Source organism: Porites lutea, chromosome 14 (assembly GCF_958299795.1).
Source record: "Porites lutea chromosome 14, jaPorLute2.1, whole genome shotgun sequence".
NCBI lineage: Eukaryota > Metazoa > Cnidaria > Anthozoa > Scleractinia > Poritidae > Porites > Porites lutea.
In genome coordinates this window covers 13,554,697-13,571,471 of record NC_133214.1, presented here as the reverse complement: position 1 = coordinate 13,571,471, position 16,775 = coordinate 13,554,697, and the positions used below count along the sequence as shown (strand labels likewise).

The following is a 16,775-nucleotide window of genomic DNA, read 5'->3' as shown; positions in this document are numbered from 1 at the left end:
TTTTCGAGTTGACTTTGTAACCAGGCTTTCTCTCTTAGCAGCCTGGCCTTCTCTGGAACCCAGACCCCTTCAAGTATTCATTCTCCCTTTTTTTTTGCCCGACCGACCGACCCACCATCACAAGGGAAGGGGCGATGGGAAACGAAACATTTTATTGGGATGGCCTTATAGGGCAGTGTACAGTTTCATTAAAGTTCAAACGGGGTTTCACAAAAGTGGTCGTAACTAGAGCTGGACGCTTGGAGAGCTTCGACTGTATGTAGCTCAAATCAATTAATTAAATAACTTACCCAAGTCAATTTGCACCCACTCTCCAAATTGGTTTCCGGCAGAAGTACACCAGGGATTGAACAAACCTACGCGCATTGGATCGCCGAATTCATTGTGCATAGACGAAACCTGTATGTTCCTTAAGTGAAAATCTTCGCTCTTTATCAAGGGCTTCATGCAATCTAGATTAAAGACAAGCACAATGAAAGAGAAAATCACACGCCGTTCAAGAAGATTTGACAATTAAACCTTGAAGCGGTCGGTTTGCCCATGTAAATTACATAAACAACCCTGGTTTTGGGGAGCTCAAGTGTGGAGGCTTTGAAAAAAAAAAGGTGTTTGCTTTCGTGTAGTACACTGAGTAAACCTCAATGAGGATTTCGTCAAAGATAACTGTTTTAAAGCAATCACTTATGAACGCACTTTTTTACAGTTCAAATTTGATTTTAGGTTATTATTTTATTTAAGCTATATACTCGTTGATTCTCACCTGTAATACACTCTTCAAGCACTGTTGCAGTAATTTTCACTGTTACTTTTTACTAGAGTTTCAGACATGTTTTTTCTCAACGTTGCAAAAGTAGCCCACTGGTTTACTCTAGAGCTGTGGAAGACTGCTAGTTCAAAACGCTCTCGAGTTAATGACAGCAATCTCTTTTACAAGTGTTGTTGGGGTCTTCCGTCAAGCTTACCCAATTCCCAAAACTCCTGAAGATCTTAGAATTTGTGATCACTGCAGTCTAGATTCAGTTGAACTGAAATGCAACTATCAGTTATATCACTGTGACCTACATGATGATTTAAGAAAGACTCTTTTTATTATAATCAACGAACGAAATGCATTACAATAACCAGGATAAAGTCTGTTTTCTTTTCAACAATACTAATTCGCATATCAGCAGGCTAACTGCTTATTTCGTTTTTCAAGCATAAGAAAGACGAAATAACATCATAATAATTAATTATACCATTTGATCAATTACATCTGTATTTCCTTATCTCTCTCTGTTTATTATTATATTTCAGTCGGTATAACACCATTTATAGAAATGGCAATACTGAATAAAGTTGTTGTTGTTTTTGTTGTACTTAGTACTTGTTGCCAGGAAACAGTAAAAAAGACTCTGAGAGGTTTCTCCAACCCTGCTAACCAGACAAGAAGAAAAAATATTCCCCTTTACTTATTTCTATGAAAAAGTAAATAGCTTGATAAATCTACACTAAAAATTGGTTAAACAAGGTTCCTCACGAGCTGCGAGAACTGGCTTTTGTCACCTGAATCAGTTAGGGATTTATTCTAGATTTTACTCTCCTCGCATTTTCGTCATAGGTTTCGTGTTTACTTACATGGTGTGTCCTTCTTGTAGATCGGTATATATACAGGATAACTACGACAAATAAGTGGATGGTAAAAGATCAGCCCAGCAACGAGCACAAACAGTTTCATGATGGTAGAGGAAAAAAAAAACGACAAGACAAACCATGCTGACGCAAACATAGAGTTATTCGTAACAAAGGGTGCGAGCGCACGCGCACTCACGCACACATTCGATTCGGTGGTAGTGCCAGTTCGGAGATGTACTCATAGGTCGCCTTGACAAACCTCGTTTCATTTCCTCATATCAACCCCCTGGCCAAATATATACTTAAACGAAGTCTAACTTAAGCCGCGGTTTAACGAATCTTTGAACCTCCAGATCTCTTCTTTGGTGGGTTGTTTTAAGAAGATAAATGTTTTTTTAGTCTTCTCTATATGCTTTCATAAAACTGTTCAGACACAATAAATGATGTTTAGATAAAATCGTTGGGCAAATTGAAAATGACTTAGTCGACTTAGAACGAGGTTTTGTTAAACACTGGCTAAACTACGTTTAGATATTTGGCCCTGTGTTTTCGTATTCCCGTAAGTGTTTGGTCATTCTCGTAGAGACATTCTTTACAGCGCCGCAAGTTAATGATCCCCAAATTCGACCCCAGTTAATCCCCGGCATTGTAAGAAAGGTTGGATAATAAATACAAGGGGGTGGTGAACATTCTGATCATGAAGTGGATCATAGAGCTAAACTGAAGCACACTTATTATGGAATTGTTTTTGTTGTTAAAAGGTAAAGGTAAAGATAGAACAGCCATATTTTACGTCGATAACTCGTGACAGTAGGGAACTTAAGCACCAGACGTTCTTGACTTCGCGAACGGCATGGCTGGCCGCCCTCGCAGAACTGGATTGGGGACGCGGTTTGCTTGCCAAATGCAAATAATAGACCTTGTCACGGTTTTCGACGCCATCTTGACGAGTAGGCAAACGCGTGAGAAATTACAGTGTCTATATGAGAATCTAATGTCGAATAATTTGCGTAGAACGGCTGTTCTGAAAAAAATATGATTTGTAAACTAAAGGTTCACTCCTAACGATTCTCCTGAAAAAATTTGAGGGCGTTACATGCACTAGAAGACCTAGAATCACTTTTTAAAATTTTTTCTATACATATGTCTGTAAGAAAGTCCGGGAAAATTACAGACAAATATATGGAAAATCTAAAGCAAGCCTCTGGAGAAATTTAAAAACAGGTACGCCCCCCAAATTTTTTAGGACAATCCTTTGCTTTGTAGCTTTAGTTTACAACTTTTATGCAAACACAATGATTGCGGACACCATCAGAACCACAGGGAAAGCCCCCAAAGGAGTGGCAATGTGGATGGAACTGTAACTGTAGCTTAATCTTTTAAGCCCCAATATCCAGATACACATTCTCCAGACATGATCTCCATAACAAGTTACTCCTAAACGAAGGAGTTTAGAGAATTTGATAAAGAGCATTGTTATATAGCTGGAAATTTTTTCTCAACAGCGCGCGGTCTCATTGAAACAATGAAACTGTTTCCCGCCAATAGTGAACCTACGCAACAGGACGGGAGAGGAAAGAAGACGGCAAACCTTGTGTGACAAGCGTGACAATAATTTTGCTTGAAATAACTTTTCGCCAAAATTCACCTTCCTTTAAACAGATCTTTTTGTAAAAGACCAGAAAACATTGATGTTAAGTGAAGATCACGACAAAACACGTAAGAAATAGCCTTGTCACACACGAGCGTTCTGCCGTCTTCTTCTTCCTGCCGTCCTGTTGTGTAAACTCACTAATAGTGAACTTACGCAACAGGACGGGAGAGGGAAGAAGACGGCAAATCTTATGTGACAAGCGTGACAATAATTTTGTTTGAAATAACTTTTCGCCAAAATTCACTTTCCTTTAAACAGATCTTTTTGTAAAAGACCAGAAAACATTGATGTTAAGAGAAGATCACGACAAAAAACGTAAGAAATAGCCTTGTCACACACGAGCGTTCTGCCGTCCTCTTCTTCCTGCCGTCCTGTTGCGTAAACTCAATAATAGAGAGTTTTAGATCCGAGTTTACCGCGAACCTCTAACCGCGGTTTGCGGTTACCCGTTTGCTGTTCGACGTTGAAACGTAATTCGATTTAGATTGGCGGTGGATTAAAGAAGTAGATTCCGGTTTATTTTTCCATTTAGAAATAGAAGAAATATCAATCAGTGAAAATAAAAGAAATTTACGGTAACACTGGGTTTATCTAGCAGCAGCAAAGAGCTGTAAAGTCTTACATTAGTTCTTCTCGCAAATTTACGGCCACCATTTTGAATCAGGAGCCATGAATGGCACTTGTTTTCAAGATCCAACAGGATTTATCAAAATTAGCATTTCGCCCGAATTTGTGCCTCTGTTAGTGGATAAAGACTTGCTCCACAAGATTTTTGTATCATTACGTGAGGTAAAACAAGAATTATACGCTAAAAGCTTTCAGGTAAATGACATACGTGAAAACCTACCTCCCCACGTTGAAAACGCACGTCGTAAACCTCAAACGTGACGCGAAAGACTTGTCACGTGGCCTCCAGCGGTTAGAGGTTCGCGGTAAACTCGGATCTAAAACTCTCTATTATCTCTGAGAGGGCAACCTGCAAGAAATCTATGACGTCAGAGGGTAACAAGGCAATGTTACCCGCGAGTGTTGAGCGATGACTGCCGTTACAGCGAGGATTAATGAATTTCCCGCTTCCAAATTTCCAGCTATATAACTGACAAATCACTTAAAGACTGGTCCCCCGGGAAACAGTAAATTTTGTTCTCCCGAGAATATGTTTCCCTCGTGACCAGTCATCAAGTGTTCATTATGTTCCTGTGGTGATCATTTCATTAAAGGGGCTGTGTCACAGCAGTCAAGTTCATTATGTTTAATTTTGCCAATTACTCGCCCTCAATTGCTACGGAACTTAAAGTAAGCAAAGAAATTACGTGGAAATGACAAGATCAGAGATCCAAGACAAAAAAATATGTCTCCTGATCATTATTTTTGAAGTTGCAAACAGCAGGGATCAATTTTGAGAAACTGTTAGGCTGAACAGTTTTCAAAAACCCTAATTTCAATCCGTTTCAATCTTCTTCAGTTTTGCCCATCTGTTGCATCTGTTGTACCTGTTGTGTTACTTTAACCTTCCTTTAATGTTTTAAGTGGTTATTTTTACGTTTCTCTTAATTTAACGGGCATTTTGTATTACCTAATGTGGCTGAATCATTCGTGACACAGCTCCTTTAATTCCCATAAACATGTCTCTTGATTGTGTACTGATAATGATATTGTTAGGAGAAAACCAATGTTGGTCACTCTATAGACTTGAAGGGTTAAGAGAGATTACAGTAAAAACCCACATATATAAGAGCCTACAATTTTTGAGGTCAGCAGGCTAAACAGGTTCTTATATTTTTGGGTATTTAACTGAAAAATTTCAGCCTGTAGGTTCTTAAATCACTAGGTTCTTATATGTGGGTTTTTACTGTGTACTGCACAGGGGGTTTCTGTTAACGAGGTTTGACTTTATGTGGCTGGGAACTCACGACCGAGGTTGCACTTAAGGGTGGAGTCAACCTACGGGAGATCTGCAGTAGCAGAGGTTCATCTACATAATTATAGCTCTGTCCACTTGAGGGGGGGGGGGGGGGGGGGGTCTCTGTTGTGGTTCAATTTTGTCTTTGGTTTAATTTTGTTTTCCTTTGTTTTGGGGTTTGGTTATGTATGATAATGAGCTTAGAACAAAGGGAAATAAAAATTAAACCAAGGCCAAAATTGTACCACAACATCTATATACAAGAGGTGTTGGTCAGCAGGGCTTGGACTGTCAAAAAAGGGATTTCTGTTTGCACAGATTTCACCTGATTTCACTAGCCTGGACTTTCTCAAAGCCTACTTTCAGTTTCTACCCCTCTCCTGACTTCTTTGCTCACTTTTGCTTCCTTCGCAATCATCCCTCAACTTTGATGCTCTGGCAGTCGCCTTGTGGTGAGTATACAACCTGCTCTAGAGTCTATTAAACTTTGCAGCCCTAAAAATGACCACCATGCATCTAATTACTCCTTATGTGTGTCACTGATTATTTTAATGAGACATTAAGATTATAAGAATATAAAAGAATTCCTCGCAACAATATTCCTCTAGCGCATGTTTCAAGAAATGTTAGAAGAACAGTATGGAAAGTATGCAGTTTGATGATAAGGCTTAAAGCGATAACTGAAACAGTAGTAGGGACACTGGGGAAAGAGGAATGCTTCTTTTTTATTCCATTTTCTCAACCCTCTGTGCCCATACCCCTACCAAAACTGCTCAGGAACTAAAAAATTTTACTTTATCTTGAATATATGGCACTTGCTGCCCCCACAAATGCAACCTTTCAGCAGAGTCTTCATAATTCAATTTCTCATGCTACATTTGGTAATCCTTTACCATTCCAGAGAATGGGTTTACAGTGATAGATCTTAGCAAAGAGGGGAGGGAGGCTAAATAATTCTAAAAAATTTAAGTTAAGAGGCAGGACAGTCTTTTAAACTATAATAAGGGTCACTGGGTTGCTGGAGGAGGTAGAGTTGATGTGCTGGGTTGAAGTGTCTGTTGTTGTTGTTGTTGTTGTTGTTGTTGTTGGAAAGCTGCTGCTTGAGCTTGTTGAAATTGCTGAAATTCCTCTTGTTCAGCCTATAATCCAAAAAAAGACGGTTATCCCTAATTTTACAGAAAAGGGAAAATTGAACACATTGCAACAATTAAATAAGCAACTACACTAAAATTTGAACCAACAGGAAACAATCTAGATTCAGTTGAAAGTTTACGCTAACAACGTTTTGACAATGTTGTACAGTATACAACTGTATTTGTTATATTCCTAGACTTTCACTCAACTAAACAGGGACTGCCATTGGTTGATTCTTGGTCACATGGCCTTGACTAAAATCAAATGTATCCTGGTCGTGATACATTAACTAATTTTCCCCTGCTCAGGCTACATTACAGAACGTGATCAAAGCATGGTGGAAAGTGGACAGAAGACGGAAAAATCACTGCCAGTTTTCTCTTTCGTAAATGAACACGACAACTTGAACACAAACACGAAGCCTCAAGCTAAAAAACAACGATTTTTAAAGTCATCCCAGAAGAGAAACAGTTGCTGGTGGAGGAAAAAGATGCAGATAATATAGGGAAAGTACTTTGTAAAGTGGTGTTAAGAATTAAACTTGTGCTGCTATAAGTACCGAGTCGACTGTTTTGGTTCGCTCAGGTTATTCTTTTGTTGCTGTTGAAGTGAAAGTCTAGAAATATAACAAAACACTTAATGCCAGGTCCCTCGGGAAACCAGTTAGTTTTGTTTTCCGTTGTAACAAAACTGTTTCCCTTGGGATCTGACATTAAGTGTATAAATATTACATTTGCAATAAATGTCCAATCACAGGCTGTATCTACATTTTTTAAATACCTTTCTTTATACATTGTAATAAAGTGCAACTTTAAGATACAATGATTGTTGCAGGTTATTACATTATTTTAGTATATAAATACAGTAAATACAGTAAAATCCCGTGACTAAAATCCTGCACTTTCCCAAGTTAGCCTGAATTGGTTCTCACATAAATGTTAATCAGCAAAAATTTAGGCTATTTAGGTTATTTAATTTAAAGAAAAAAAATACAATTTATAGATATATAAGAGCATTATCTTTATTTTTTCAAACCTGCATACCAGCATAACATACCATTACCTTGCAGTTGGAGAGATAAGGTATCTAAGTCTCCAAAGAGGCTTCAGAATATTGACTTAACATATTTGCCCAGTTGTACCAATTTTTTTTATAGATTTTAGAAAATAGGAACCTGTTTCAGATTTTAGGCTAAAAAGGTTCTTGTATAGCTTACCGTAACTGGCAAGCCTAACAGGGGCTTAACAGGTTCTTAAACCAGCTTTTTAGACTTAGATTCTTAGTTGCAGGTACATGTAATTACTGTAAGTATGATTTACCTGAGCTTGCTGGAGACGTGCCTGTTGAAACAGCTCTTGCTGTTGCCGCAAAAGTTCTTCTTCCGGAATACCCTTGAAAGGCAACAATACTATTGTTAATTAACAATGAAATTTTAATGTTTTGTGTCCTCCTCAAAAACCACAATTGTAACAAGAAATAATTTTTTACAGAGGAACTGTTGACAGAAAACCAATAATTATTACTGTAAGACTTCAGCAACATGTATAATGGAGAACAAAATAAGATCCACAAGAGACAATAATATGTAGAAATGTTGCAGCGCAAATTTTTCTTCAGTTTGAAAATTTCAAGCCAGTTTAGTTTTAATTTTCACTGATTCTGCAACAGCCATTGCCACATTTGATACATTTACATAGTACATAATTTTTTGGATCCAAATGTAAATATGTCAGACTATTTGTTATAGTTAATTTTTCATCTCAGTTAATTTTTATTTATCCTTTGTTTTTTGATAATATCAAAAATGATGCAAATGAATTTAAAACAAAGGAAATACAAAATTAACTGCAATAAAAAAATAACTGCAACATATACACTGAAAGGGATGGATATTGATGCAATTTATTTTTGAAATTATGGACTATAATCCAATTTAAGCAACAACCTTTCAGGACATTATTTAATGTCTTAAACACTGGTAAAGCAGATGGTTTATAAATAAGAATAACAAATGTTGCACTATTAATAACCTTATGCACGTATTGAACACTGAAGAGTTAAAAAACGATTAAATCTAACCAGATTCTCTAGCCGTGTGCTTGCTCTTCTTTTGTTCTGTTAAAAAAATAAGCAAGTAAGAACAACCGTTGAATTAAAGAATGTGAAAAAAGAAAATTAGAGCAAAAAAAGCCTTAAGAAGAGGTTCTGTGGTAAACCTACACTTAACCATAACAACTAGAGAAAGTTATGCCCTTCTACGGAAGGTTATGTTATTGGGTTGGAGAAGTCATACCATGGGACAATTCCCAGAGGCTCAAAAATTATTCTAAGTACAATAAACGTATTGTTTATTATAACATTAAAATTTTTCACCATCTTATCAATAGTGTACTTACAGCAGCCTGTGTTTTACATTCCTGGAGAACTGATCTTACTTCTTCAATGTAAGAATGAAAACCTAGTCCCTAAAAGAGCAAACCAAAGGAGCAAGTAAAATATAATTTTACGTTATTTCCATCACAATATCATAACCTTTTAATATCAAACGCAGGAAAGATGTATTATTCAACAATCAGGCAGTTGCAATGTACTTACATTGTACTTAGCTAGACTGACAACAGGTTGGCAAACATTTTTCTGTTCACTTGGTAGAGGACATTAATTTTTCAGCACATAATTAAAATCTTTTTTACCAATTGTACACTATTGATTTTGTGAAATAGCAGGACATAATATTCCAAGAATGTAGCTAAGGAAAAGCTCTGTAACTTTCTACTAAGCTGCACCTTCAAAATTACCCCATATCTTTGTTTTTTAGCTTGAACCCAAATTGAGCCTGTGGTACATACACGTATGCTCTCTTTCAGCCACTGGATACCTCTTCAGTAGCTGCATCTTTGATGTTCATGTTAATTGGAGATCATAACTTAACATATGCTCCCCAAAGCCAAGTTTGAAATAAAATAAAGCTGAGAATTTTTATGAAAATTGTATGCTAACTGGCAATGAACAATGAAACTCAGGAGATTATTGGTAGTTTGTGTATGACATGCAACTTTATTATAATTAACAAACGTTACCTGCAAAGCTTGGAATACATGTTCAGGGAGAATTGTCTTCTTTAGTTGACGATTGCAGATCTCATTTGCCTCTGATGACACTAGATGAATGAACTCTATAAGGGACAATCAGAAATGAACCATATCACTAACATGCACTCAGTGCTATAATATACCTGCCAAGTGCCAAGCCTAAGGCATGATTGTCACGCCTGTGGATTGAAAACTTCGATCTCACGCCTACTCATGCCTGTGTTCTAATTTCTCATGACTGGTAAAAATTTTTGAGCCTTTACAGCATTAACTGTCTCATTTTGAAATATATTAATTATTTAAGGAAACTGGAACCAAATTTAGAATTAAAGAAATGGACTTTAGTCTATGTGAATGATTGACTTTCTCCAAATTCTCCTATTCATTTTTAGTAGGGAAAGTCACTGGAGAAGAGATCGTGTGACTCTTCATGTTCCTGTGTTCGTATTAGATGAAACTCTTCGCAGTATCTTCGAACCATCTTAGAACATCTTCGGATATTATCGGAACTGTACGAAAAATCCTGGCACTCTCAGGATAAAAATGTTACACCTATAAATCAAAAAAAGTTGGCAGGTATACTACATTTTAAAGTTTACTCTTATTACACTAGTAATAGTTGACACTACAGCTAATCCCGCTCTGTATATTGTCAGTCAATAGTATTCTTGGTCATTGTGTAGCTCTTTGGAATAATTATACTGATTCATAATGAAGCTTTTCACACATATTCCATACAATAGGTGAGAGTAAAAACAGGAAATGCAAGGTTCCATGCACTGTTTCAGTTCGATTTACACAGCTTTGATCTGAAAACATTAGATCAGTTTCAAAAATATTTTATTCTCAACCATAAGAAAAGATTTAACTAGAAGTTGGAATTTTTCGCTATTTTTTCTCTTTCACTAATTGGTTCACTGTTTTAGACTATGATGTTACATTCACCACACTAAGCAGTGAATATAAAGCAAAACAAAATCACTATCGTGAACTGGGTGTTTTACCAAAGTTTCAGAGTAAGAACTTTTTGAAATACAAGAATATCTTACCGTTGATGATTTTGAGGGTAAGAAATGACTTCATGGCAAAGTTGTCGCGGAGACTATTCAACAATATGAACTTCACCTTCGGTGATAATTATTGTAAATATGTTCAAGAGTGAAAGAGTTGCTACTACGGTACCCACCTGTGCAACAGTTTAGAATAAGTTCACGTGCATCATTGGACACTCGGACATTGGGAATCATCTCCTTGATCATCTTGTTGACAGCAGCTTAATAAAGTAATGGAACATACACGTTATTACTGTTAAACAGGGCTACAAACCATAAGATCAAAATTTGAATACTCATATGTTGCCCCTATTCATTTCCTACAGAAGTAGTGGGGAGAAGATGATGATGTCCATAATGCTCATGACCAATCTGTTTTACAAAGTGTTGGTATTAAAAGGAGAAATTTGATGCTGACCACTCTTAGGGTTTAAGGGGTTAATTTAAAATGAATACTTTAAAATACTGCTAGTAGATACTTCTCACTGACGATAATTTATAGTACGAATACTTGTCCCATTAAAATGCCCATGCAAGAAGAAAACCCTGATCACAGTGTTAATATGGCCAACAGTAACACTTTGAAATCCCAAAAGGCAGATAAGTAGAACCAAAGGAAAATACGTGTAAATGCGAAAAATGATACAAAAGAAAAAAATCAAAAAGAGGAAAAATATCTCTGATCTGTACAGTAAATGTAACAACAGCTTTAAGTTATTAATTTCAATGATAAGCATTAATATTTTTCTTTACAATAATTCTTTTGATAACAACTGCATCCCTGCATTAAAGATTTTAAAATGCACCTTGTGCATCTATTGGGAATATTTCTATAGATCTCTTGGGTGTCTGCAGTTGACATTAATTAGTTGTGACATCAGGGTGTATTTTTGGGTTGCCAGGCAATGCCAGATTAGGTGTGAATGCAAATGCTGTGGGGCACTATCATGTTTAATTTTATTCAAAAGTGCATTTCACTTGTGCTTTTCACCATCCAAACCTTAATTTTCCCTAAAATCTGTGCCTTTGAATTCATGCTACACCAAGGCAAACCAACAATGAATTGATTCTTTCCCCGATAATCGATGTGACAGATTGATCAAATTAAAGACTAGTTTCAGCTCCGTACTTCCACATGCTGTTGAACACGAGAGTGAATTAAGACCAAAATAATGCAAAATAGCTTTAATACACATCTTTTAGCTAATTTTTTTCAAATGTATCTTTGAATTCATGATAAATTCAGTTCCACCAACTTCAAACAGTATTCACGGCAGAGAGAAATGCTTTACGCATAATAATTTTAGCATAACAATTATTCAGTGGCTGTGTGGCGTATTGGTCAAGGATCCAACTTCACTTATTGAACTTTCGGAAGGAGCGAGTTTGAATCCCAGCAAAGACATCCCGTATTTCCTCAAATAACAGCCGTCGCTCAATTAATCACCTCCCTCAAATAATCGCCCCTCTTTGATGGAGATATTTGAAATAATCGCCTCCCTTCAATAATCCCCCCCCACCCTCTCACCACCTTCTCTTTCTTTTATCCCCTTGCCTGTCCAGTTGAAGGGAAATTTGATCCAGCAAAACTAATCAGTGATTATTCAAGCTCTGAAAATTAATCAAGGAACTAAATTTGGAACACTTAAAAAGCCCATATTCAGTTTATTTGATGTGATAATTTTTTTATTCAATGCGATAATAAAACAAAATATTTAAGGGCTTGACTTCCGGTGAGCAATATTTGAAATAACTGCCCCCCTCGAATAATCACCCCCTTCTAATTGCCCCCAGCTATTATTCCAGGAAATACAGTACTTTTAAACTTTCTACATTTTTTTTCCTTTTTAGTTTTCGGATCATGTTTTTTTCTTTGGCTTCTTTCCCTTTGTTCTCACTGCTGATCCTTTAAAGCTTCGCAAGGATTTTGCGATAATATATGTCTAGTCCAATATTATAATCTTTGAGTATGGGTACGTATCAACTGTGGTTCACAAATGAACAGTAATGCCATATTACAAAAACAGTGGTGTTCGTCTGAGTTTCACAACTATCTGATCACGTCCATGTGAGTACATAAATTCTTCAAATGAATGATCTCTTCTTCAAATTTTGTGGTGATAGCTTGGCTGGTCGATCAGGCAAGGAAGGATCCAGGAACAAGTCGGTTACATTGAGCAATTATTTTATTTTCATGCAACAAGGATCCTTTTGATGGGATCAACGAATTGAATGTTGAAGATACTGCAACAGAAAGCTTTTATTTACAGTAGTGATGTAAGTGACACTGTCAAAGCGATCAGTGTAGAAATAGATTAAAATTCCCTCACTGAACATTTGCCGTATACATTTGTATTTGTTACTGTTACAGTTTCTGTTATTGTTCGTTTTAATAAATATTGAAGTTTTGTTTCGAACATTCGGTTTGTTCTTGTTTAAGTACAATAATTTTAGCATAACAATTATTCAGTGGCTGCGTGGCGCAGTGGACCTGAATAAATTTTTTGATACGACTTAGCTGTAACATAAAAAGGTCAAACTATATGTGCTTATTAGTTATAATTTAAATGGTTTATAGAAACGAAGTGAGCTTACTTGTAAGTTAAAATTAACACAAAATTTCGGCAAAAACGGACAAACAAACCCCTTTTTACCATGAAATATACAAAAAAAAGGCAAGAGAGATCTTTTCTACGATCCAAAGAAGTTAGAGTGCTGAAAAGGTTTCAAAAAGAAAGAACATTTTCACATTACCTCTTGGTAAAGTAACATCGTCATCAGCTACAGCGTCCGCCATCTTGGACGGTTTATGATAATCCTTCGATCGTGGGCTCATATCAGCACAGGCACACCATCCGAACTGTTCGAGCATCGTGATGTCCCAACCTCGATACCAGGGTTCTCTCCTACTATGCCAAGCCAAATGTAGCAATATTCAATATTTATAAATGCATTCAATTTAATACCTTTTTTTTGCTATTTGCTTACTTCTATTCAATTTAATCCTCAATTTTCATTCAATTCAATCCCCAATCATTCAATTTAATAACTGATATTTATTCAATTTAATCTACTAAAAGTCATTCAATCTGAACACTGATACTTATTCAATCCAATCCTTCCGTATTCGTTCAATTTAAAATATACATATATTTTTAATTTGATCACTGATGTCTATTCAATTTATTCCACCGCATTTTATTCAGTTCGAACGATATACATTCATTCAATTCAATCAGCCCATATTCGTTCAATGTTCGCACTCATTCATTTAATCTCGGGGACTGGGACAAGTAAAAAAAAAACGCGTGGTATTGGGTAACACTCTTCCCGCAAAAAAGATGGCGGAATCGGAAGACATGATCGATGTTTGTGATGATTTAGCAATCGAGAGTTTCTTTGAGCATGTCTTAAACAGGACGGAGGAACTTCTTGATGAGAACTCAAATGTAAGCGGTGAACATCGTATTTCAACCCATTTCGATCTCCTAGAGAGAACGGTAAGATTACTAGCTCAATTGGCGAGGATAGTCACAGACGAAACTGATCTGAAACTGTTAGGCGATTTAAGAGTGGTGTTTTCTGAACTACTTGAAAAGTTCCTTCATCATTTTGGAAGCACGGCATCTTATACCTCGCAAGTAATAACATTCCCTAGTCTATTGGTCAAGACTGAAGGCCCAGGTAGACCACGGGTTCACATTCCGCCTGAGGTACTCGAAGAGTTGAGAGGGCTGGGATTTACATGGCAAAAAATTGCTAGTATATTTAAAGTGTCACGCTGGACAATTATGCGTCGAGTTCGTTTATTTGAACTTGAAAATCTCTCTCTCTTCAGTAGCATCACTGATGAAGAAATCGACGATATCATTCGTGACTACATTGCACGCCATGGGTCAACCACAGGAGAATCCTACCTCCGTGGATACTTTAGAGCATTGGGATATACCATACAGAGAAGGAGGATCAGAGAGAGTTTAAACAGGGTAGATCCAAGGAACACCGCATTGAGGTGGGGTGCATTAGTGTCAAGGAGAGTGTATTTTGTCCCGTGGCCAAACTCGTTATGGCATTTAGATGGTCATCACTCTTTGATTCGCTGGGGCTTTATAATACACGGATGCATCGATGGTTATTCAAGAAGAATTATTTTCCTTCATTGCAGCACAAATAATCTTGCTTCAACAGTTCTTGGTCTCTTTGAAAGTGCTGTGGAACGAGATGGTGGGTTATGGCCCTCTCGCATCAGGGTAGATTATGGTGTGGAGAACACTGCTGTATGTGATGCAATGGTAGCTGTCCGGGGAGAAGGTCGGGGTAGTTTGAATGCTGGTTCATCCACAAGAAATCAGAGAATTGAGAGATTATGGAGAGATGTTTTCAGATGTATTTGCCATGTATTTTACTACATATTCTATGCAATGGAGCAAACTGGAGTTTTGGATGTTGAAAACCCTATTCACATGTTTACTTTACAGTATGTCTATTTGGCAAGAATAAACAATGCTTTATCTGAATAGATGGTCTCTTTCAATGACCATCCTGTCCAAACAGAGCACAGTTGGTCACCAAATCAAATGTGGTTGAATGGGATGATGCATCCATGCAATCCTCTTGCTAATGGCAGTAATGACGTTGAGCCTGAAGATATGACATTTTATGGAGAAGATCCTGAAGCACCGATACCAACTGAAGAATCCAACAACAATGTTGAAGTGTTTCCTGCCCAGCTACCAAGCAACAACACTGATGAACTGGTGGCCTATTTAACTACTGCTGTTGATCCTTTACAGGAGTCTTCTAGTTTTGGTGTGGACATTTATGCTAAGGCTCTTGAAATTATAGTTCATAAGTTAGAGCAAGAACACTGAAGAAGACAGTATTTCCACTGAACAATGTTATTGACTTGTTCTCACTGTCATCATGAGTGATGTACAAAATGCCAATGCCCAAATGTTAACCTGGGAAGCAGGGAGGGGCACGAATTGGATTATGGAAATTTCTAAATATCAGTGTACAACTCATGATCCTCCTTCAGGAGTCGTAATGACTTCCTGTAAACAGTGAATGTATGTACACAAAAAAACTCTGGTATTTAAATTATTCAACACTTTTTATTGAAGAAAGTGATCCTCAGTCCAACGTTGATCAATATTTTCAAGGTCAGAAATTAACAGTCAGCCAGCTTATTTAATATTTGGCTCCTTAAGTTCATAACAGTATCATATAACTAGTGCATGTTCAAAGTTTTGCGACAACAGTAACATTAACATTAATATTAAATTCAACCCTTTCACTCCCAGAAGTGGCCAACTAGATCCAAATTGCACAAAATTCTACAATATATTTTGTAAAAATCTGAAAACAAACTGTACTTTGTGAAAGTACTGCAAAAGAGGTTTCATTTGAATGGTCAGGATTTTGTACACAGGCTCAAAAGGTAGAGCCACATCAAAAGACTCCATCATTCACTCTGGGGGTGAAATGGTTCATCATTAAAATATCAACTTTTCAGTGGTTTCTTCTCTTATTTCATATTTCCATCAATTTTCATGAATAACTTTAAATGTGAAATGATGGTACCAACTGTTAATACATGTAAGCTTAAAATGTTTGAATACATATTTTCCAATCACTTGCTGCCAATTAAAAGTAACCTTGCTTAATTGGAAGTAAAACTATTTCCAGTAAGGTTTTTCAAATCACAATAATATCTACTTCTCTTAAAGAAGTTTTATTCATTATAATTAATTCTAAGATCAACGAGAACCCTTTTTAAGCATGTTCTTCATAACCTTGAAGAGAACTTGGAAACGTTGAATAAAAAACCAGTGGGGAAAAGTAGGGAAGTTCAAAAACGACAGAGTTGAGTTTTGATGCTAGTCACTTTAAATTTGCAAAAACTAATAAACCGATGTACTTTAGGTGCATCTAATTGTTCAATAATAATAAGCAAATTTGTGAGCTGCTTGGGTTTAACATATTGAAGTGTAATCCTGCCTGAACAGGAATACTATCAAAAAAACTTATTGTCAGGGACCTTGTTAGACAACCCCAAAATATGCATTCTTGAAAGCATAGTCATAAAGTTTGAACAATTCTCCATCTGCTGGCAGAGGGAGGTTTGGGGTTCCTCTTGGTAAATGTAAAGTATTAGAACAAGTATGGGCCTTAGGCAAGAAATCCGTAGTGATCCTTTTCTTTTGTGTACCCTGGAAAAAATAACAGAGTGAAAATGACTGTTGAGCAATCAAAAATCTCATATACATGTACTGGAAAACAAACAGTAATACATGTAGCAGCACTTCAAAAAACTTGAATTCCAG

At 36.7% G+C, this 16,775-nt stretch overlaps 2 protein-coding genes across 2 annotated transcripts; one reads left to right on the top strand and one right to left on the bottom strand.

The window, feature by feature from the left end:
• Positions 1–5,698: 5,698 nt before the first annotated feature.
• On the bottom strand, positions 5,699–13,305 carry LOC140925321 (protein Dr1-like). The gene is made up of 7 exons (XM_073375326.1): positions 13,204–13,305; positions 10,584–10,670; positions 9,386–9,480; positions 8,702–8,770; positions 8,385–8,420; positions 7,625–7,696; positions 5,699–6,310 (listed from the first exon to the last, which is right to left on the bottom strand). Exons 1-7 carry the CDS (start codon positions 13,283–13,285, stop codon positions 6,179–6,181), a joined length of 573 nt encoding a protein of 190 aa, XP_073231427.1. The 5' UTR covers positions 13,286–13,305; the 3' UTR covers positions 5,699–6,178.
• A 485-nt stretch (positions 13,306–13,790) lies between these two features.
• On the top strand, positions 13,791–15,267 carry LOC140925320 (uncharacterized). Its single transcript, XM_073375325.1, has one exon. The coding sequence runs from the start codon at positions 13,791–13,793 to the stop codon at positions 14,967–14,969; it is 1,179 nt and encodes a 392-aa protein (XP_073231426.1). The 3' UTR covers positions 14,970–15,267.
• The last annotated feature ends 1,508 nt before the right edge of the window (positions 15,268–16,775 follow it).